Genomic DNA, 23,705 nt, shown 5'->3' with positions numbered 1-23,705 from the left:
CTGATCACTTCATTTGCAGGTCTTCTGGAAGACCCTGTTCTTTGTTCCTTTATAGCTGTCTTTATATTATTGTTGTTGTTGTTGTTGTTGTTATCCAAATAGAGGAAAGCAAATAGCACAAGAATTCTTTCCTTTCTTTACAGTAGTAGTTTGGGAAAGCAGGCATGAATGGACCCACACTGAAGGGAGGGGGAAGCTAATTGAGCCGAGGCCATTAAAATTACAAGGATACTTAGTTTTATGTACCAATTAAGGGTCCATAAACTGACTGGCAGAGGTTAAGAAGTGACACAAGGAAGGAAATGTGTATGAAAGTATTAAAAAAAAATGAACAAGAGAATTCTCCATGGCAGAATTGCAAAATGAGACCCCTTTAAAATTAGATCCCTTTTTGCTGGGCGGTTGTGGCGCACACCTTTAATCCCTCCACTCAGGAGGCAGAGGCAGGCAGATCTTGGATCTCTGTGAGTTTGAGACCAGCCTGGTCTACAAGAGCTAGTTCCAGGACAGCCTCCAAAGCCACAAAGAAACCCTGTCTCAAACAACAACAACAACAACAACAAATTAGATCCCTTTAAAACCCCTGTAAATTGTCAGAGGGGCAATTATGAAGCCTGATAAAGTTCCAAGAGGTAGCTAAGTAAGAATCTTACAATTCTGAGGTCCCCTTTGAGGAACTCTGTAGCTGATCAGCTTAAATCAAGGCAATGGGAATACTTACCAATCTTCTCATAGACCAGGACTACTAATTGTACCTGTTAATGTCAAAATACAGGCTTTGGTTCTAAGCCCACCCGCAGATTCATCTTGAAGATAAAATGGATCTGTTTAAACCAAAAAGTGTGGTCTGTTGTTGCTCTGTTTCCTACCCCAGCAGTGAACCTGACCTGGTGTTCAGCATCACCTAGTGCTTCGTAAAAGAGGCATGAACTGCCATTGGAGACCCAGACAGAAGCTGGCCCTGTGCCTTTTGCTTCAGAGTCTGGACCTGTTTGCTCAAAGACAGATAGTTCACAACGACTAGGTGCTATTTATATAAGAGTGTTTAAGAACCTTGTGATAAGTCTGCAAAATGGTTGGATCTGAGTGCACATCAGGATATTACTCCACACCCTTCTTCAGCAGGAGCCTATTATAAGGATGTCAGTGACTTCTCTAGCTTTGTATTGGTAGGGAGCCTTGTAGACATGTAGGACTTTGAACAGTAGGACTGGGCCTACCATCGGGGGATGGGTCCTGTAATGCAGGGTGGCCTGTGGAAGGACAACCTCATCTCTCTTGGCCCATGAGCTCCTTGGTGACCTATGGTTAGCCCCATTCAGATTCCTGTGTCACCACCAAGTCTGACTCAGAGTTCTGACATAGGTAGCCACATGTGGGGAAATCCTTTTATAGAGCAGAGCGTGCTTCAGCATGCCATGGTAGACAAAAAAAACTTTGAGATGGTTCAGAACCAAAGTAGGTTCCCCTTAAAGAACCATGTCATGTGTAGCTAGAGAAAACCTGAAAAGATTGAGGTCAGATGAGAGATTGAAGAGGGACTTTCCAGATCAAGAAATGCAAGCTCTGTCTAGTTCCTGTCAAGTTTTGCTTGGTACACATGGCAGACAGTCTCTACTAGGTTTTGGACAGAATTGGAGCGATCACAGAGTGGGGGCTGAGGGAAGGAGTCAGTGGGTAAAGTGCTTACTATATGAATGTGAGCATACAAACCCATGTAAGAAGCCAGGTATATATTCAAGTCAGAGACAGGTGGATCCTGGAATTCACTGACCATCTAGTCTGGTTGAAACATAGAACTCCAATTTCAGTGAGAGACCCTGTCTTTAAGATAGATAGATAGATAGATAGATAGATAGATAGATAGATAGATAGATAGATAGATAATAGAATAACAATTGAGGAAGATACCTCATGTTAACCTGTGGTCTATACACACAACCACAAAAAAAGAAAAAAAGATTATAGCATGAAAAGCCTGAATCAAGCTAAGAGCTGATCCCATTGAGAGACCAGAAAGGAGGAAAAACTGATGGGGTGTTTCCAGCCTGTGAATGGAACCATTTCATATTAAAGTTAATTAGATTCTCAAGCCCTGTGATATGAAACTCCAGTTCCTTATTTTCACTGCTTTGTTCTTTTATTGCACATACTAGATTTGAATGGGGGTGTGCTGAATGCCAGGTAGTCATGAAATAGTATGTACAAAACAGTGGGCATCACTCTGCACCCATCCTGTCCATCTAGCAGCCATTTCCTCTCATTCTCTCACAGTTGCTCAGCATTCCTTTAGGTGGAAGCACAGGTGTAGCTTAGAGGAGGAGCAGAACTCTGCCTGAGCAGCTGAGATGCACAGAAGGGAGCTTGGGAGCCTTACTAGACTGATGCTTGTAGAAGAAGCAGTGAAAGAACTTCTTGATCTTCGAATGAAGCATCATACTGGCAACTAAGTTGAATACATGCACACACACAACTTATCCCAACACCCTGATACTCTCTCCATAACAAGGACATAAGGCTTTTTTATTTGCAGAGCAAACAGAATACTGAGCTGCAGACGTGGCTCAGTATTTAAGAGCTCATACTGCTCTTACAGAGGACCCAAGTTTGGTTCCTAGCACCCATGTGAGTGGCTCACAGCCACTTGTAGTTCCAGCTTCAGGAGGATCTGTCACCTGTTCTTGGGCACTGTACATATCCACATACATGCATGTAATTAAAATTTTTTTTCCGAGACAGGGTTTCTCTGAAGCTTTGGAGCCTGTCCTGGAACTGTAGACTGGACTGGCCTTGAATTTACAGAGGTCTGCCTCTAGAGTCTCTCAGTGGCTTGGAATTCACTGATTCGGCTAGGCTAGCTAGCCAGGAAGCTCCAAGGGTCAACCTGTCTACATCTCCCCATTGTATTACAAACACATCACCAACTTTACTTACATGAGTTCTGGGGATCAAACCTGGATTCCCGTGCTTTCACAAGCACTTGACTGACTGAACTGTCAGTCATAAAATTTCTATGGGGGAGTGATGTTTTTTATTTTTGTTTGTTTGGGTTTCATTATGAAGCTAGCCTGGAACACACTGTGTACTCCTAGCTAGTCTTAAACTCACAGAGATCCACCACCTCTGCCTCCCAAGTGCTGGGATTAAAGGTGTGCAACTACACCCTATAAGACTTCTGTTTCCATGCTAATACTCTAGTAGCTGCCTTTTCCTTTTTCTTACAGTGTAGCTATGGGGTTGCATTGTAGGACGGACCCCTCGGTGCATAGGGACTGTTGCTGAAATTTTGTCTTGAGAACTACCACTGCTTGGGAACTGTTCTCATTAAAGGTTTCTTTCCTCTTGTAGGACACCATGAAACTCCTCTGTCTGCATCTACCAAGATGCTGGAGAGATTCCCCAACAACCTGCCCAAACATCGGGAAAATGTGATTCCTGCTGATTCGGAAAAAAGGAGCTTTGAGAAAGTGAGTGAGGAAGTGAACTGATGGTTCTAGCTTTTCCTATCAGGTGTTAAGGGAACTAGACTAGATTAGGGCCTCAGCTGGTCCATCCCAGTTGGAAGAATCCCAGCATTAAGGAACTGTGTGAAACTATTCACACAGACGTTCTCATGGCATACCTTGTCCTGAAGCCTGAGAGAACAGAATGGAAAAAGCCTCTGAGGAGAAGCTGGGAGCTTCATTTGAAATCCATAAGCACTCAGCTTGGTTAATTCACCTCCATCTCCTCTGCTGGTACTTTCTTTTTTTAAAAAATAGTTTATTTTTATTTTATTTGCATTGGTGTTTTGCCTGCATATATGTCTGTGTGAGGGTGTCAGATCTTGGAGTTACAGACAGTTGTGAGCTGACATATGGGCACTGGTAATTGAACTCAGGTCCTCTGGAAGCAGAGTAAGTGCTCCTAACTGCTGAGCCATCTCTCCAGTCCCCCTCTGCTGGTACTTTCTGCTGGCTGTTCCTGGTCAGATTTTGGGGGGATTTGGAGGTTTGTGAAGGCCTTGATGAGCCAGCTATTCAGTTCTGGAACTCTTGCAGCTCTGCTAAGTGGGGAGGGGTGATGGAGAAGTGGCCCAGACTGGGGAGGGTTTGAAGAACAAAAGCTACTGATATGGGCCTTCTGTAGTCTAACAAATCACATGAGAGACTTAGTTTTTTGTTTGTTTTTTTTTTGTTTGTTTGTATAGTACTCTTGGGGTTACAGGTGGTTCTGAGCTGCCTGATGTGGGAGCTGGGAACCAAACTCAGATCCTCTGCAACAGCAGTACATATATTTAACCACTGGCTACCTCTTCAGCCCCACAGCTGTCTTTTTAAGTACTCTTGAGCAGTTATTATCTAAATAAATGTCCCTTGTCGCATTCTCAGCTCATATTTCTCAGCCACTTGCTACGTATCCAGCAAGCTATACTCCCCATGCACTGTGAGATGCACTGTAAGGGAGGCATGAACAAAAGAGGTACCTGGGTGGACTCAGATAGCAACTGGAAGGGGAGAGAAGGGCATCCAAGGCTGATGGCTGCAGGAGAGAGTGTGGTGATATAAGTATGTGGAGAACCCAGTGTGCAAGGCCAGGAAGCTGTGTGTTAGCTTTATTGGACAAACAGTGAACTCTAGCTGTTTGAGTATAGATCAATGGTTTTTCTAAACTGTTCCAGGAACTCTCTGAGATTCTGAGGAACTTGGAGAGAAGCTACATGCTTATCTGATTTAATTTTGAGCTTCTAAATAGGCATCCCCCCCCCCCCCGTTTTTTCGAGACAGAGTTTCTTTGTGTATTCCTAGATGTCCTGGAACTAGCTCTGTAGACCAGGCTGGCCTCAAACTCACAGAGATCCACCTGCCTTCCAAGTGCTGTGATTAAAGGTGTGTGCCATCACTGCCCAGCTAGCATTTCTTTAATAAAAGCATCTGATACTTTACCCTAACTTTGGAAAAATATTAGAATTCTTACATTATTTTAGTTTGGGAGTTACTTAAAATTTAAAAATAACCCAAGGAAGTGGCTTTATTTTTTTGTTAGCTATACTAGGTACATAGCAGCATACACACACACACACACACACACACACACACACGTACAGCCTTCTTGTTTTGGTGTGTGTGTGTGTGTGTGTGTGTGTGTGTGTGTGTGTGTGTGTGTGTGTTACAGTATAGGGGGATGCTAAGTATTAAACATAAGGAAGCCAGAAGACACTGGGTGCCCTGCTCTATTGCTTGCCGCATTATTTCCGGAGGCAGTCTCTTACAGCTCCAGTGATCTTCCTGTCTCCACCTCACCCCACTGCTGGGGTTACTGTGGGGTTACAGGCACACATACTACTACATCTGGCTTTTTATGTGGGTTCTTGGGATTTGAACTCAGATCTTCATGCTTGTTTGTATAGCCTTGCTTTATTTTTGTGGTTTGACTTCTGTTTGTTTGTTTGTAGTGTTAGGATTAAACCCAGGACTTTTGCATGCTCCAGTTAGCTTTATTTTTCAATGTGAAAAGGTATCAAATTGATGACCAGCTTTTCACTAGATTTTCTTTTCTATGATTTAGGTGGTTTTACAGTTTTCCTTAAATAACAAATCTACTATCAGAGGAGTAGTATATTTATCATTGAAGATTTTAAAAGAATGTCAGGGTCTAGAGGTTTTTCCAAATATATTATTATGAAATCTCTGTGTGAACAGTGGCAGCATCACTGTAGAATTGTATTTTTTCTCACAGCAGCTGCTTAGAAAGAAGCGATGGTTATCTGGTCCATTAGACTTTTGATGAACTAGGAAAAAATATTGCAGTATAGCCCTATATTTTAAATAGACATGGTTTCTCTTGAGTGCTGACTTTGTCTGTAAAGCTAGACATTTAGCAGATCTCTTCCATACAAGGTTATCAACATGGTTGACCAGACTTCAGAAAACACACCATCCACTGTGTCTCAGGCCGTGGAAGAGAAGCTGGTCCATGCCCCCGCCAAGCCTGAGGCCCCCGTTGACTCCATGCTCAAGGACATGGCTACTATTATCCTGAGCACCTTCCTGCTGGTTGGATGGGTGGCCTTCATCATCACTTACCCCCTGGTAAGGCTTGATCCTTCTCATTGCCTGTGTTCAGGTACTTCTCTGTCAGTCACTAGGTGTCGGTGGGGGACACACAAAAGCAGCCAATATGTTTCATATTTAAAAGTCAATATTTGAACCAGGAATGGTGTTGCACTCCTTTAATTATAGCACTCGAAAATTTGAGGAACTACATAGCAAATTCAAAACCAGGCAAGGCTATATAGTGAGACCCTGTCTCAAGAAAAAAAAAGAAAAAAGACAAAAGGGAATAGAGAAATATTTGCTAATCTTCAAAATCATCTTTAGAGATACTAGCTTCTCATGAAAAGACAGTTTTGTAACTAAATCTTGGTGTTTTTCAAGAAAGGTCTATAAAAGCTAATGTATAACTCCTACCTAAAATTTTAAATTAATTGTATCTTGTTTTTCAGAAGGAAGGATAGCAGATGAAAATCTGCTCCCTTACACCACCTATGCGATCAGCTAAAGTGTAAAGGGTGATGTGGTGTGTCCTTTTGTTTCCTAGTTGTAATAAGTTAATAAAAATGATAATGTATTTGAGTAGGTAAGACAGTAGTCCCTGCAGCAAGTTGTCCAGGCCTATAATGTTGTCTCCTGAGAACACTAGTGCACACACAGGCAGCTCACATCTATCCAGTAGGGAAGACAAAGACTTTGTATGCTTTGCTTTCTGTGGGCAAAGTACGACTACCTAATTGTTTTTAACCTCATACAGTCCTAAGAGCTCATTATTATTTATTCTCTGTCCACAGAAAAAACTGGGCTCAGGGAGGTTACATTCCTGGGGTACTAAGCTAGTAGTAGGCAGCACACCCAGAACTTTGACACTGGGTTTAAAAAGAGCTAGAAAACTCCCTCTACTCCACCTCCCATGCACAGGCAAGAATAATTGCAGACCACTGATGCTTCTCATGATGGTGGAGCAAAGTTTCCAGAAGGTGCTGTGTGGCAGCATAATGGAAGCAGGTCCTTGCACCACAATACAGCCCCACATTGCCTCATTCTGAACCCAGGTTCTAGCCTGCCTTGTAGACTTCAGACCACCCTGCTCCTCTATTCAGGACAGCCATTGTGGACCAGGACTTGACTCCTTCCCACCATACCACCATGCCCCTCTAGCCATTCTTCCCATTTGACTTCACTTTTACAATAACTCGCAGGTTTTCTTAAAAGTCACTAAATTCTAAGATTAAGTGGAAACTTCTACACTTGGCTTAGCCCTCTTTCTAGTGCAGGATCCCTTCAGGTGCTCCTCCTGGTGGTCGCTTAATCTCACCAGCATCCTCCAGAGGTAGACTGTGGGCCCGACAGAAGAATAAAATTACTGAATCAATTACTGAACTTCAAATCAAGTCTTCTGGCTTCCTTGGCCACAGGGAGCCCCTCTCTGTGTGACTTGTTTCCCGGCTACACTAGCCTGGATGTGGGTTTCTCTTCACAGAGCATGCATCAGCAGCGCCAGCTCCAGCACCAGCAGTTCCAGAAGGAACTGGAGAAAATTCAGCTCCTGCAGCAGCAGCAGCTGCCCTTCCACCCACATGGAGACCTTACTCAGGACCCCGAGTTTCTGGATTCATCTGGTCTCTTCTCAGAGAGCTCAGGCACCAGCAGCTCCAGCCCATCCCCCAGAGCCTCCAACCACTCACTCCACTCCAGCAGCTCTGCCTCCAAGACTGGCACCAACCCTTCCCTGGAGCAGGATGATGAGGGTAAAGACAGTGACCATTGATCATCACCTAGAACTCAGAGCACCATGTCATTCCTGAGGGCTCACCATGTTCTCCCCTGGCTTCCTCCCACCTAAAAGTCTCTGGGGTGTAGGCTTCTGCCCTATTCATGGTATCTTCTGTTTGAGGGCCTTCTTCCATCTTTCCTCTACAGGGCTATGTTAATCAGAGGTAAATTTCCCATCTGGCTTTAGTGAATTCCTGAGACCAGCCACTGGCCAAGTTCGAAAGTGAAGCAGTAACCCACTTTCCTCTTGGGGAGTGGTCTTAGCCAACGGTCAGGGCCCATATTCTGGAAGGATTGCCACAGTGATTGTGAAGGGACCACAGAGCCCCTAGTTCTAAGAAGTGTCTTTTTTTTTTTTTTTTTTTTTTTTTAACTTGTCCTACTACACTGAGATATTTTAGATATGGATCTTTGATGTAGACCTTTGATCATTTTTGTTCACCGTTAACTAAATATGAGACTCTATATAGAGAAAGTCCTTTTCTTTGGAAAAGCTTAAGACTCCTGAGATAACATAAGGGCAGAAACAGGATGTAGGAATAGGGGGCAAATGCTGGGGAGGAGGCAGGGACCCTGGCATCAGTGAGCAGCGGGCCTAACTAGCTCTTGCCCACCAGGAATCTGGGGATATAGACCCTCTTCAATCCCAAGTCTTACTCAGAAATCAGGGAGCTTCAAAGTTCTTTGGATGATGTCTATTGAAAATGACCTTTTTTTTTTTTTTTCCTGTTTTGTTCCAGATGAGGAAACTAGAATGGTGATTGTTGGGAAAATTTCATTCTGCCCCAAGGATGTCCTGGGCCATGGAGCTGAGGGCACAATTGTATACAAGTGAGTGGGGTCACCCAGTCTCCTATCTATGTGAGTGCTTGTTGGGTTGAAGTGCCAGGTTCCTGGGGCATAGCAGGGCCAAAGTGATGACCAAGGCAGGTGAGCCTTGCCTCCAGTGAGCTCCCACACTGTCTAGAGTTTCTGTTGCTGTGATAAAATACCATGACCAAAAGCACCTTGGTCCACACCACAGTCCATTGAAGGAAGTCAGGATAGGAACTCAAGGCAGGATCTGAAGTAGAAACCATGGAGGGGTGCTGCTTACTGGCTTGCTCCTCTTGGCTTGCTCAGTCTACCTCTTATATACCCCAGGACCACCTGCCCAGGGTATATAATTCAGAAAATGCCCTACAGAATTGCCTACAGGAGGCATTTTCTCAGTTGAGAATCCTTCTTCCTAAGTGACTCTAGTTTGTGTCAAGTTGACTAAAAAGCTAGTCAGGCAACACAGCAAAAGAGATGGAGTCACTATGGGTTGCTGGTGGTTGGCCAGGGCCTCTGGGCCTTGAAGCTGAGGTGGCTGACCCTGGAAGAAGGAACATTGGTGCCTTACAGAGCTGATCTCATGTCTACAGCCCATCGCACACTAACCAAACTCAGCTACTTCTTGTCCTACAGAGGCATGTTTGACAACCGTGATGTGGCAGTGAAGAGGATCCTCCCTGAGTGTTTTAGCTTTGCAGACCGTGAGGTCCAGCTGCTTCGAGAATCAGACGAGCATCCAAACGTGATCCGCTACTTTTGCACAGAGAAGGACCGGCAGTTCCAATACATTGCTATTGAATTGTGTGCAGCCACTCTGCAAGAGGTGGGTCTGGCTGGCCTTCTAGTGCCTGGGGTCAGTGACAGCTTTACCACAGCCACTGCAGCCTCTTCTCCCACCAACTGGGATGTGTTCGGGAAGTATCTGTTTACTATTTTTAAACTTTGCTTTACTAACTTTATTGAAGTTATAGTACAGCAACTTCTGCTTTGTCTTAAATGCAGTGTGTGTGTGTGTGTGTGTGTGTGTGTGTGTGTGTGTGTGTGTGTGTCCACTTGACTACCAGCCACAAATACAGAACAGTTTTAATCACCATAGTCTTTGTGTTTAGTCAGCCTATGACTTTAGGAGGTCTGTTGAAAATATGGAGCTGAGAATGTTGTTAGTAAAATGGAATTGAAAGGAATAATATCATAGGCCAAGAAGTCCGGAAAGTTATGTGCTATGACCTTGCCATTGTGTCTCTTACAGTATGTGGAGCAGAAGGACTTTGCCCACCTTGGCCTGGAGCCCATCACCTTGCTTCAGCAGACCACCTCAGGCCTGGCACACCTGCACTCTCTCAACATAGGTAAGTGGATCCTCTTGGCCAGGTTAAAGGGGCCAGCCAGCTGAACTTCATAGGAGAAAGGAGTATGCAACTCGTCTCTTGAGACATTGTGTAGGAATTTGAGGGAGAACCTCAGGTAACTGAAAACTGAACATTCTGAAGATGACAGCAGGTATTTAGGAAGCTGACAAGGACCCACAACCCCTTTTAGGAAGCTGGGGTCACTCATGGTAAGCTTTGAATGAATTTGAGGTTCTCTCCTAGTTCACAGAGACCTGAAACCCCACAACATTCTCCTCTCCATGCCCAACGCACATGGCAAGATCAAGGCCATGATCTCTGACTTTGGCCTCTGCAAGAAGCTGGCAGTGGGTAGGCACAGTTTCAGCCGTCGTTCAGGGGTACCTGGCACTGAAGGCTGGATCGCCCCAGAGATGTTGAGTGAAGACTGCAAGGAAAACCCTGTAAGTAAATGGGAATGTTTTAAAAGAAAACCACGGTATAAGTGTGAGGGCCCAAGCACATATGGTTCCAGAATGACAGGCATTTAACAAAGGACTTCACTGTGAACTCCAATGCTGCATCATGTTCTGATAGATACACAAGAAACACAGAGGATGAATAGTTGTCTCTTTCCCAACCCTTCCAATCACTTTTTAACACCTTTTTCCTTTGGAAACCTCAGAGTCCAGACTTGCCTAAGATGAGCAGACCTCCAATTTTCATTTGTTTAAGTTTGTTGTTTCCCCAGACTTTTGTTTTAATTTGTAGTCATACAAAAATTGAAAGAATGTTAGGACCTATATGCTTTCACCCAGAGTCACTGCTGCTATGTAATTTAGATTTGTTCTGTCTTACTGTAGTTACCTGTGGCTGGATTGTTTGCACACCTCAGTGCTGCAGCATTTGTCTTCTAAGAGCAGTGCCTTCTCCCACCACGTCATTGTCACACCTGTGCAGCTGGCACTCGTCCCATCCTATCTCATCACACTCCATGCTCGTTTCCCAAGCTAGCCCTAGTTTTGTATTCCAGGACTCCTGAGTGCTGAATTTACTGTCTCACAGAATGCCCAGCAGCCTCCCTACCTGTTTTGTTCTCTGATACTTATTCTTGAGAAGTTCTTGGATGTCCCATTCTAGGCTACTTTGCTTGTTTCATCATGGCTGTGCTTACAGCTCTCTCTGTTCTTTATAAGTCCTGTAAGCTAGAAGTGAAGTCCAGAGGCTCGATTAGATTCAAGAGAAATGTGTCTGGCAAGAACAGATCATGAGTCAAGGAGGAATGTGATGCCGGATTGTGCCCTGATGAGTGATGCTAACGTGGGGCACTTGGCAGAGCCAGCATCCTGGGCTATTATCCCCCAAGCCCCTGACCTCGATACCCATCAGGACACTAGAGCAGCACCGTGGTGTGGTGTCCCTTGCTGCTCTGGACAGTTCATATTCATCAGCCGCTTTATCAGATTCCTTTCTGGAGGGACCAAAGTGAAGTCAGGGCTGTGAGTAAAGTGATGGCTCTCTGAGGCCTCCCACTCTGCATTTCTTTCAGACCTACACAGTGGACATCTTCTCTGCAGGCTGTGTTTTTTACTATGTCATCTCTGAGGGCAACCATCCTTTTGGCAAGTCCTTGCAGCGGCAGGCCAACATCCTCCTGGGCGCCTGCAGCCTTGACTGCTTCCACTCAGACAAGCATGGTGAGCAGGTGGTCTGGGCGGTAACACCTTCTACTATCCTAGCCATTGGGCTTCAGGAAATGCTGAAACATACAGAGTTGATGGAGGCTGGTTAAGATCATCTTGGAGTACTGAGATGCTGACCTGGGGAAGGCGCCCTCTGGAGACTGCTCTTTCCCGCCTTATGATCATATGGTATATGGGAGGACCTGTGCTCTGTAAACTGGACTCTGTTGTATGAGGGCCATGGTTGCAAGACATAGTCTGTCCAGTAGGGATAGACAGACAGGTTCTGTCTTTAATCGGCTGACTTGGATACAACACATGCTTCTTCCTGACTGGGAAGTTTGCTAGATTATATTAGATCATAGCATCCCAGTGCCGCTATGTGAAAAGACTAAAACAAAGTAATTGGGCAGTGGTAACACACACGTTTAATTCCAGTACTCGGGAATCTCTGTGAGTTTGAGGCCAGCCTGGTCTATAAAGTAAGTTCCAGGACAACCGGGGCTATTAAACAGAGAAATCCTGTCTCAAACCCCTCCCCTTCCAAATTCCAAAACCAAAAACTAATACTTGCTTTGCTTATGAGTTTTTTCCTTATTTTTTTGTAGAAAAACACATTAGCATAAAGACCCATGTTTTCACTATAGAGGGATGGATATCTGCTATCAATGCCTTATTATTCTAATTGTTTATCTAGATATGTATACATACTTTTATAAAAATGGGTCCAGGAGTGGTGGCACACACCTTTAATTCCAGCACATGGGAGGCAGACGCAGGAGAATCTCTATAAATTTGGGCCCAGCCTGATGTACAGAGTGAGTTCTAGGACAGTCATACATAGTGAGATCCTGTCTCAGAACAACAACAACCTAAAGATGGGGTTAGTGGGTTGGCAAGATGTCTCAGCCGGTAAAGGCACTTGCCTGCAAGCCTGATGACCAAAGTTCAACCCCCGAGAACCCACCTATATGGTAGAAAGAGAGAATCAACTTATGAGTTGTCCTCTGACCTCCATACATGCCCTTCCTCTATACACAAATAAATAAGTGTAAAAAAGCAGGGGTGGCCGGGGTTGGTGGCGTACGCCTTTAATTCCAGCACTCGGGAGGCAGAGGCAGGCGGATCTCTGTGAGTTCGAGGCCAGCCTGGTCTCCAGAGCGAGTGCCAGGATAGGCTCCAAAGCTACACAGAGAAACCCTGTCTCGAAAAACCAAAAAAAAAAAAAAAAAAAAAAAAAAAAAAAGAAAAAAAAAGCAGGGGTGAAGTTAAGACTAAAGGTTATAGAACATACTTGTAGTCCTACCACTTAGGACACTGAGGCAGGAGAATCTCAAATTTGAGACCAGCCTAAAATACAGAGGGAGTTCCAGGTGAGCTGGGCTGATAGGCTCCTGGTGGAAGTCAGGATGGAGTTAAATCACACATTTGTAAAAGGCTCATTTTTCAACTTCATGCTTTTGTTTGTTTAATGAATCGGGATCTCTTTGTGTAGCCCAGGCTAGCTTAAGTTTTCCTGTGAACTTATACTGGTCTCAAAATCATGGTCTTCCTGCCTGAGCTTCCTGCTGAGCACTTGACTAGAAGCCCATCATGCCTCACCTTGAATATCTTTTCTTTTTCTTTAAACATTTTATTTATTATGTATACAATGTCTGCCTGCATGTCTGCCTGCAGGCTGGAAGAGGGCACCAGATCTCATTAACCACCATGTGGTTGCTGGGAATTGAACCCAGTTGGTAAAGAGCTAACCACAAAAACAGGAGGACTTGGGTTTGGATCCTCAGCACCCAAGTTAAAAAAAAAGAAGCCTGGTATTGTGCACCTATAACCCCAGTGCTAGAGAAGCACAAAGCAGGAGGACCCTCGAGGCTTCCTGGGCAGTCAGTCTAGCTGAATTGAAAAGCCCCAAGTTCAGAGAGACTCTTACCTCAGAAAACATTAGGTTGAGAGCAACTGAGGAAGACATTTGACATAAACCTCTGACCTTCACATGCATGAACACATGCAAACATGTACACATATATGCAACAGGTACACAAATGTGGGAGCGGGCATTCAGATTTTCAAGGTTTCTGATAGTTCATTTGGTTATAGGTTGGAAATAATGGGTTATTTATTTTTCTCCTCTTTAGAGGACGTCATTGCTCGTGAATTGATAGAGAAGATGATTGCTATGGATCCCCAGCAACGGCCCTCTGCAAAGCATGTGCTAAAACACCCATTCTTCTGGAGCCTGGAAAAGCAGCTCCAGTTCTTTCAGGTACCTGCTTGTGTTTCTCCATCAAACTCTTAATGCCTTCCAGGTTCTGAAAAGGTAGAATGGACAAAGAGCCAAACAAATATACAATCTATAGCCCACAACCAAGACAAACGTGATTGACATTTGTGTTAGTAAATTCAATGTGTGTATCGTAAAGGGAATGTATTAGAATCATGAGATATAGCCTGGGTAGTCCAGCAGTGGCCATCTGCACATTGGAGAGACTGAGAAGCCCATAGCTGCTCAGTAGTTAACACTCTACACTGAAGACCTGGAAGATCTAGAGAGCCCCTGGTCTTAGCCCACAGTGGAAAGCTGACAAAGCAGGGTTCTGATGTCAGTGAAGGATGGCAGCAGCTACAGAGTGGGATAGATGTTCTTACCAGCAAGAAGCAAAGGCCAGTAGGCTAGACTGCTTTCCTTCAGACCTCTTTATATCTATCCACTTGTCAGAGGGTGCTGCCCACACTGGGAGAAGGGCCTTTGTTCTAGCCTAACCCTTCTGGAGCTGTTCCCAGAGGCCCATCCAATCATATGTTGATTCTAGATATGATCAAGTTGACAGCCAAAATTAACCATCACATTTTGAGTTTTTCATATAAATAAAAGTATAATTGGGATCAATTATGTTATGATGACTATAACATTCTATCTGCGTTGGTGGCACATGCCTTTAATCCCAGCACTCAGGAGGCAGAGGCAGGCAGATCTCTTTGAGTTTGAGGCCAGCCTGGTCTACAGTGTGAGTGTTACAGAGAAACCCTGTCTCAGAAAAAAAAAAAATCTATCATATCAGTGTACCCTAATTTTTTACTTCTTTAAAAAATTAGGGGTTTTTATATTATATTATATATATATATATATATATATATATATATATATATATATATTGCCTGCATGTGTGTCTGTGTACCACATGTGTTGCTGACATCTGTGGAGTTCAGAAAAGGATGTCAGATCCCATGAAAATGGAGTTACAAAAGGTTATAAGACACAGTGTGGGTGCTAGAAATCAAACCTAGGGACTCTGTGAGTAGGAAATGCACTTAACTAACTACATCTCTAATTGTTAAACTTTATATTCCGGCTTGCTAATAACACAAAAGTAGACTACGTACTCTCTCTCCTCTTATCTATCCTCCAGTTTTAGCAAGTATTAATTTCTATGCTCTCCCACACCCCAGATTATCTTTTAAGGTGTGTAGTAGTATGTATGTGTATACATTATGTACTTGCCTGGTATCCACAGAGGCCAGCAGACAGTGGCTCCCCTGACACTGAAGTTACAGATGATTGTGGCTGCTACATGGGTGCTGGGAACAAAACTCTGTCCTCTACAAGAACATAAAGATGGCTCCTAACTATTGAGCCATCTCTCTAGCTCCAATCCTATATTATCTTGAAGCAAATCTCAGATACAATTTAATTTCATTCAGTGTCAAATTTAAACATCTCCTTAAGAAGATTTTTCATTGTCTTTACTCAGATCTCATTTTGTTTAGTATACACTTTCCAGCTAAAATTTAAGATCAGTGGCTCTGAATTCCATTGGCGATTGACAGCTCTGTGGGTTTGTGACATTACCAGGTAGCTTTGTATGGATTAATTGTGGGTGTTAGGTGGCATGAGATGAGTAGACCAGAATGCTGCCTCTGCTGTGAAGAGCAGTGTGGGCCAAGCATCAGGGTTCTCTCCTGGAGAGAGAGCACCTGACTTAGAATGGACACTCATATTATCTGGAGTTTGGCAGGGGGCTTGGCTGTAGTGATGTCCTAGAAAGCAGGACTTTCTAAACTATTTTAATCACAGCTCTGTCCTCAGCACCCAGCAAGAACGCTGCCTGGCCCGTTGCTGGTATTTAGTAGCCATTCAAATGTCTTTGGATTGAAGGGTCCAATGTCTTATTCCAGGGCAGCAGTGGGTGTGTGTAGTGTCATGATTGATCACTGTGCTACAAGATATAACATGAAAATCCTCAAGTCTAGGCCACTTAAATGACAAAATAGACAACAGAAATAAAACTTACATATGAAGACTTTCACCCCACCATGAAATAGTATATCTGGCAGGCAAAGCTGGCTTCTGTTCCTGTCAACTAGCTGTAACTATAGTAGTTATGGTACATCTCTGAAACCTGTCTTCCTCATGCCCACTGGGACAGTCCAGTCACTACAAAGCTTTTATTTTTTTATACTTACTTGCTTATTCGTGTGCGCCTGTGTGAGTGTGTGTGTGTGTGCACTCGCGCACGTGCATGCCAGTATATATGTGAAGGTCAGAGGGCCTCTTGTAGTAGTCAGTTCTCTCCTTCCATCACCTGAGTTCAGGGATAAAATCAGGTCATCAGTCTTGGTGGCGAGTACCTTTACCTACTAAACCATCCTGCCAGCTTTTCTCCAAGGCTTTTCACCTATAATTTCAAATTATGAATTTAGCCAGTGCAGTAGTCATGATAGGTTACACTTGTAACCTGTAATCTTAGCACCTTAGAGGTGGGAGCAAAAAGGATCATGAGTTCAAAGTCATTTTCAGCTATATAGCAAGTTCAAGGCCAGCCTGGGCTACGTTAGACCCTGTCTTGGAAGAAAAGAAAAATGTATCCAGTCTGATTTTGTCTTTATCAAAGAAATATGTGACTGGCTCTCCAAGGGCTCAGCATTGATGAAACTCATCCCTCCCTGCCTCTCAGCCAGTCTTACTGGCAGGAGTTCTGAAAGGCTAGTACAGTACTTAGGGTACCCCTCCTGACCCTTCTCTTCCCTCTTACCCTGCTTGAAGCCCAGTGGGACCCACAGATCCCATGCCCCCACCTCCCAGAATTCTTGAAAAGAGGGCTTTGCTTCAGTTTTCCAGTCCTCAGTAAACAGTTATGACCTTCTGGCTAGGATTTGAGATGTCCTGTTTGGGGACATCTGAAGCACAGATGAGGTGAGTTTCCCCCTTTGTGTTGTGGCTCCCTAGAGGGTGTGTTTTGTACCTAGAGCTCTCTGTAAGTGTGCTTTGTGTGAGGTGGACACATGCTCTGCACACGGGCACACCTCATAACATCTCTTTCGTCATGGAGGGTCTCTGCAAGTTTGTCCCAGCGAATGACAGATGTGTCTGCTCACAGGGAAAGTCAGGGGATCAGGGGAGTGAGCTCCAGGTACCTGCTGCCTAGCTTTGAGGAGGCTGTGGCCTGGGCCTAAGAGGAATGTCAGTTTGCTTACAACCTGCACGCCAGTGGCCACCCTGTCACTTAGTGTGAACAAAGCCCAGTGCTCGTGTTCCTGACTCTGACCCAGCACCTGTTGCCTGTTTTCCTTCACAGGATGTGAGTGACCGAATAGAAAAGGAGTCCTTGGATGGCCCGATAGTAAGACAGTTGGAGAGAGGCGGGAGAGCCGTGGTGAAGATGGACTGGCGGGAGAACATCACTGTCCCCTTGCAGACAGGTGACCATGCAACTGTCAGCTTGATATCAACAGGGCGGTGCCAGCTGTGGGAGTTCAAATCCCACTTCTTGGATTTGATACATACTTGAGCATGTCCTTAAGGGTGTGGTTACAGGGATACCCATTCATGTTTATTCCTTAGAGTGACGGGTTAGTGATAGTGTTGTACTCAAAGATGCCATTTCTCATCTGGATGAACTTCAGATGAACACTACCTTTATTTTAGGTCTAAGAGGTAGCATCTTTCTGTTTGTTTGTTTGTTTGTTTGTTTTTTCAAGACAGGGTTTCTCTGTGTAGCAGCATTGGCTGTGCTGGAGCTCACTCTGTAGACAGGCTGGCCTCTGCCTCCTGAGTGCTGGAATTAAAGGCATGCACCTCCACTGCCCAGCAAGAGGCAGCATCTTTTGCAGTGACTGAGATTCACTTTAATCCAACTGCAAAACCCTAAGGATTTTCTTTTAAAATTTACTTGCTTAACCATTACATCCCTTAATGTTTTTCTAGATCTGCGAAAATTTAGAACCTACAAAGGTGGCTCTGTCAGAGATCTCCTTCGAGCCATGAGAAACAAGGTAAAGGGCTTGTGAGTGCTTTGGGGGAGTTGGCCACAGCAGATATCTCCTCCTTGTATTAATTTCTATGTGTCCTTTTTTTCATAATGGGTTCCACCCTGTAGAAGCTGGGCAGCCTCAGCTGGATTTGACAAGTGCCTTAGTTACTTTTCTATTACTGTGAAGAGACACCATGACCAAGGCAACTTATAAAAGGAATCATTTACTGGGGCCTTGCTTACAATCTCAGAGCGGGAGTCCATGATGGTCATAGCAGGGAGCATGGCAGCAGATAGGCCGTCATGGTGTTGGAGCAGCATCTGAGAGCTACAAGTTGGAGGTAGAGAAAGAGACTGGGCCTGGCATGGGCTTTGAAACCTCAAAGCCCACCCCCAGTGACACACCTCCTCCAACAAGGATACACATTCAAATATATGAGCCTATGGGAACCATTCTCATTCCAGTCACCACAATAAGTAAACAACCATATCTCCGCTCGAGGAATCTCTCTCCAGAGACTTCAGAATGCGGGGCTAAGCTCTAAGGACCAGTCTCTTGGGACATAGGTGTTTTGTGGTCTCTGCTAGTTTATGGTACCCTCTGACTGCCTGACAGACACTTTATAAGCATACTCTAACAGGACTTTCTGGTCACTTTCCTATACAAGGCCAAGTCTTCAGAGGTTTGGGGAAGGGTTCCTCTTGGAGTCCTGGGGATGCTCTTGACCTGTGTAGTCACTGAGCAGCCTTCACACAGGCCCGACCCCGGGCACAGAAGCAGCCTCCAATCCTGTTAGGACAAACACTGCAACTCCATGACCTTCATGGGAGGCCTGTGCTCCCTTCCAGGTGGCCAGCCCCCTGGTGAAGCTAAAGCTGCTCTCCTTAGGCTGAGCCTCACCCACTTTGAGCTCTCCTTCTGAAGGGGCAAAGCCTTCAGGACACTGGGATGTATTGTTGGTGTGCGAACCTTTCCTTACAGAGAAGCCCTGAGCACTGTCGTCCAGCTGCTAAAGCTGTGTCTCTCTGCTCATTCACAGAAACACCACTACCGAGAGCTCCCCATGGAGGTTCAGGAGACGCTGGGCTCCATCCCCGATGACTTTGTGCGCTATTTCACATCACGCTTCCCCTACCTCCTCTCACACACCTACCGAGCCATGGAGCTCTGCAGACATGAGAGACTCTTCCAGACCTACTACTTGCACGAGCCCACAGAACCCCAGCCTCCAGTGACTCCAGATGCGCTCTGAGCCATGGCAGCCCCTCTAGTCTGGTGGCCCCAGCAGAGATTGCAGGCCCAATCTCTGCAGTCTGTAGCTTGCTGCCTCTGGGATTAGCAGGAAGACTAAGCTTCTCAAACCAAGTGCCTTGAGCTGCTGCCCTGCAGCCAGAAGAGGACAGTGCTGACCCTAGGAAGTGGAAGAGGTGGCCCCTCATGACTACAGAGAGCTGAGGCGATGTAGTCAGGGCTGTCTACAAAGGTGGGCCCATCCCAGAGGCTGCAAAAGGAGCAGCATCAGCCTCTCCCTGGATGAGCTTGCTTCACTTTCACTGGATGGACTCTCTTCCACTTATATTTCTTTCTAAAATTCCTGTGGGGTGGCAGTTTGGGGGCCTTTCAGTGAGGGAGTAGAGGAATCCTGTTTTGCCTGAGCAGCCTGGCTGGGGTGCAGCAAGAGCACCCTCTGCTAGAAATGGTTTGAGAAGTACAGTGTGCTCAGGAAGAGGGCTGCAGAAGTGTTGTCCTGGAGACAGGAGGCGCCTCCAAGTTACTGGCAGCCTGTGTTGCCTTGTGCAGCAAGTTGTGAGTGTGGAGCATGGAGTTAAAGACTGGTTAGCCATGCATCTGGACAACTGAGGTATATCTGTGGGAAAGAAAATGAAAAGGACATCAGTTCTGGGTGTGGTGCTGGCCCAACACAAGTGGCCTAAATAGTGGCCCCTGATAGACTGAATCCTGGCCATGTGAGCCAGAGATAAAGAGTTCCCTGACCAAGAAGGCAGCTAAGACCAGACAGGGACAGAGACAGGTATTCAGGGCCAGAGGGGAGCAGCTAGAGGGAACCTCCCAGTCATGTGGAGAGGCTCAGAACCAGAAGGTAAGTGATAGGGCCCCTCTGCCCCAGAGGCTAGTGGATGAGCTCACAGATTGTGAGCCAAAGCCCTGGAGGTAGAGAGCCAAGGCCAGGACCATCACAGGCTTTTTAGGCCAGCTTTTCTGTTTCTGGCAAATTTTAATGAGTGTATTTTGATCATATTACAGAAAGCTGCATTTGCATAAGTAGGTTAAATGTAGCTTGATGCTTGTGAAAAGAAATGCAAGATATAATATCTTCTGTTTTGTGTAGTACCAAAAATCACCATTCCCTCAAGAATGTAGAACATTGTCTAATGCTAAAGAGTAAGGCATTCTAGCAACACTATGTAAATGTGTTCCTGTCAAAGTAATTATATCAGTACCAGTTTTCTCTAAAATTAATTTTTAACTTTAGTTCCAGTCAGAATTTACTGTCTTCTTCCTCTCAAGACCTTAGAGGTTAGAATGCAGTCAGGGGGAAGATTCCGTGTAGATTCCCTGGAGCCAGTGAGATCTCTGCTGTGCAGTCCTGGTGAGCTGAGGCTCCATTCTGTCCTGTGCTGAGAGTAGCTTCGGCAGCTTATGCATTGCACTGACAGGAGTCATTGCTGCTGCATCCCTGAGGTCTCTGGAGGGCTGGTACCAGGACCATTTACCCAAAGCTTCCTCTGCTGCTGTAGAGTTTGATTCCCTTACTTTCATAGTGGCCAAAGTGAACTTTTTCTTAATCTCTTACATCTTTGAATCTCATGGGTGACCCTGTTTAGACCTTGGAACTTCAACCCCATAGTTGGCTTCCTGCTCATCTCTTAGCACAGTGCTGTGCCAGTGGGTGCAAGAGGGAATAGTCCAAGACCAATGGTCTAACAGGATTTCCTCGGGGACTGCTGCTTACCTTGTTCCTCATGGCTAAGTTTCCCTTTGGGAAGTGCTGAAGTCTTTTCTAAAAGCCCAGCTTGGTATTACCTCCAGTTTGCCTGGGGTCAACTTCTCAAATGTCCTTGCCACTTAGCAAATCAGTTTCTAGCCAATCAAATTTCCAAAAGTCCTCTATTTATCATACTACTCAAAACTTTCTGTAGAGCTAGGTGGGACTTGGGACACAGGTGACAGTACAGAAAGACTTGTGCCTTTTAAAGCTTCATGAGAGTCATTAGCACACAAGGTCAGGGCAGAAAGAAAACTCAAGTGGGTAGGAAGGATGTATATTTGGGGTTTGCCCCACTTGTGCCTTAAAATTGTCCATCTCAGAATCAATCAGCTATGGTCAGCTTGCCTCCGTGTGTCCTCTAGGAACCAGCAGTCGTCAGCTCTCCAGGTGTCATGAAAACACTTGGCATCTGGGTTGTTCAGCCAAAGTCTGCTTTCAGGCCAGGGCAGCTCTGTGCATTGTAGCATCTTGAGAGGCTGCTAGGACCCCTGGAAGGCTGCCCAGTTGTCTACAAGTACAGCACCTTCAGCTTTACGATGGAGTTGAGCTGTGGGATGTTATTTTTGTTAAAACCTTGTCTTGTGTTGAACTTTAAGTTTAGGAAGAGTGCCATGTCATTAGGCACCAAAGCACTTGCACTTTTGGGAACATAGGTATCACTGGGCCATCTAGAGACTGACGGTGAACCCCTGCAGAGTTGTTCCCTGCTCTCAGTATGGCAGTAGCTGTAGGCTCTTCCGGTGATGCATTACAGAGAAGGTGGAGGCCTGGGGTCAGCAGATGCAGTCAAGTGCTTTCCACCAAAGATAGGATTAGATGCTCCCCAGACTCTACTTGACCTTATGGAGGATTTGTGCTTATGTGGTTCAGTTAGCTGCTGCTGGGACCTGCCTCCTGCAGAGCCCCCTCTGGCTGCAAGCTCTCCTGTGCTGGTCACTGCTTGTCATCTGCAGGGCATTGGTCCTGTGTGGCTTACTGCCAGTCCCACCCTCCAGCTGTGCCAGGATTCTTCCGTCTGCTTCTGGGTCTGTTCCTTGTTCATTGTCTTCAGCATCCAGAGGTGCAGGAAGAGCTGGAAACCAAGCAACCGCTGCCCTGGAAAGAGCCTCTTGAAATTCCCTGTTTGCGCTTCTCTGTGATTGCTTTTCCAACAGTTCTGTCCTTGCCCAGCACTCACATCTGGGAGCCCAGGTGTTGGCCCCAGGGGTCTGCCTGTCAGCTTCCCCTGAAGCTTATCAGACCTCCAACTGAGCTCTGAATTCTTTTAAGCCAAAGTGCCTGCTCTCTTCCCTGTTCTTGGTTTTCATTATGAACTTGTGATTTGCCTTCCATGTGTAATTCTGGTTGCTTTGGGCACTTAGGTCTCCTCTGTACTTTCTAGAAAGACACAGAGACACACCTGTGCTGAGCCTCCCTCTGGAGCAGCCTTAGCTACACTGCTTGCTGGAGTCCTGTGGCCTCATGTCTCCTGTTGCCCATGTGTTTGGTGGGTATAGTATTCCTTCCCAGTTGTCCCTAAAACTGTGATGGGGGAGTCCCCACTCACCTAAGCATTACCAGCCAACTATGTGGTGTCCCCATATGAGGACCTTGTGTAGTTCTTTTTGCGATGACCTATTTATTGAATCTATTTATATTTATTTAATTTTTACTCTGAAGTATATCTGGTTACAATTGCACTTGCTTAAAGCACATCACATCTGTTTTGGACAATACCCCTGACCATTTTAAAACTGGAAAAGGAAAGTTACACTGTATCCTGCCACCTTATGGTAGCCTTGTCTTTAAAGGGTGAATAATTTGGTCTGGGTAAAATGTTAATTTTAGATGATTTTTTAAAATCGTGTGCCATGTGTCTTCTCTGTGGACAGTTAATTGTTTAATTGATATGTGCTGATTGTATGATTCACTCCTTCATGGAAACTAAAATATTCTTTTTAGCTTTATATTTTATAAACTGCCAGATTGTACAACTTTTATGTGTATTTTTAAAGCTCATGATATGAGGGCCATTATCTAAGGTAAACGGCCTATTTTTGTACCTCCTGTACAGTTTTATAATTCTGCTCATTGATGAAGGTGACTTATGCTGAGCCAACCACAAATAAAGGTAGTTTTAGATTTGGGAGTCCCTTTGCTTCTTAAAGACTAGAGCGCTGCTTGAAGCAGGGTGCCGGGCCCACCATCTTCCGGGGGTGCAGCGTTGGAGTGGCCTGAGCAGCTGGCTAAGCTTGTGAGAAAATGGGTCCCTGGTGTCTACGGCTGGGTTCTAGAGCTAGAAGAACACCCTCCTTGGGGGCTGTTGAGGAGGACTGCCTTGAAATGTTGCAGGAAATTTCCTGAAGTATTATTAAACTGAATTTCAGGAAGGTGGCCCATTGGGACTGAGCTGCCGCACATTGGGAATTAGGCTCCCAGTCAGTCTGGGGTATGTAATGTGATGAGTAGGATTCTGGACCCAGATAGCTGTGAAGAGAGAAGAACTGTGATTAGCTCCACTGACAAAGCACTGGGAAGTGGGACAGTCTGAACTGACACATGTTAGCGGCTCACCAGACAGCTGGGACCCCAGGCGTGGCTCATGCAGTTTTGTCAGTTAGTCAGTTTAGTCTTCCCATATGCTTTCTCATCCTGTCTGGACAAGTTGTGGAGCCTCCTAGCGCTCTTCCCCCAAGACAAGGACTGTTTTCAAAAGACAGACCTCAGGAGCCCACTAGCCCAGAAGAGCTTATGAGGCACTGTGTGGATGCTAACCACTTCATGACCAGAAGGGTCCTGAACCTTAGGATCATACCTTCCCTCTGAAGTACTA

General features: G+C 45.3%; 1 protein-coding gene across 2 annotated transcripts in view; it reads left to right on the top strand.

Moving 5' to 3' along the window:
- The window catches only part of Ern1 (endoplasmic reticulum to nucleus signaling 1), a 97,282-nt gene extending 74,261 nt beyond the window's left edge, over positions 1 to 23,021 (top strand). For both annotated transcript variants that reach the window (XM_027427811.2, XM_035447239.1), the window contains 12 exons: positions 3,349 to 3,467; positions 5,880 to 6,071; positions 7,516 to 7,783; positions 8,549 to 8,639; positions 9,258 to 9,447; positions 9,874 to 9,973; positions 10,217 to 10,416; positions 11,502 to 11,649; positions 13,770 to 13,897; positions 17,208 to 17,331; positions 17,837 to 17,904; positions 18,923 to 23,021. In XM_027427811.2, the coding sequence (XP_027283612.1) occupies positions 3,349 to 3,467; positions 5,880 to 6,071; positions 7,516 to 7,783; positions 8,549 to 8,639; positions 9,258 to 9,447; positions 9,874 to 9,973; positions 10,217 to 10,416; positions 11,502 to 11,649; positions 13,770 to 13,897; positions 17,208 to 17,331; positions 17,837 to 17,904; positions 18,923 to 19,135 (1,841 nt within the window). In that variant the 3' untranslated portion in view covers positions 19,136 to 23,021. The remainder of the gene's footprint in view (positions 1 to 3,348; positions 3,468 to 5,879; positions 6,072 to 7,515; positions 7,784 to 8,548; positions 8,640 to 9,257; positions 9,448 to 9,873; positions 9,974 to 10,216; positions 10,417 to 11,501; positions 11,650 to 13,769; positions 13,898 to 17,207; positions 17,332 to 17,836; positions 17,905 to 18,922) is intronic.
- The last annotated feature ends 684 nt before the right edge of the window (positions 23,022 to 23,705 follow it).

The sequence above is a fragment of the Cricetulus griseus genome, chromosome 7 (assembly GCF_003668045.3).
Source record: "Cricetulus griseus strain 17A/GY chromosome 7, alternate assembly CriGri-PICRH-1.0, whole genome shotgun sequence".
In the NCBI taxonomy this organism is placed as follows: domain Eukaryota; kingdom Metazoa; phylum Chordata; class Mammalia; order Rodentia; family Cricetidae; genus Cricetulus; species Cricetulus griseus.
This window is presented reverse-complemented; position numbering and strand designations above follow the sequence as displayed.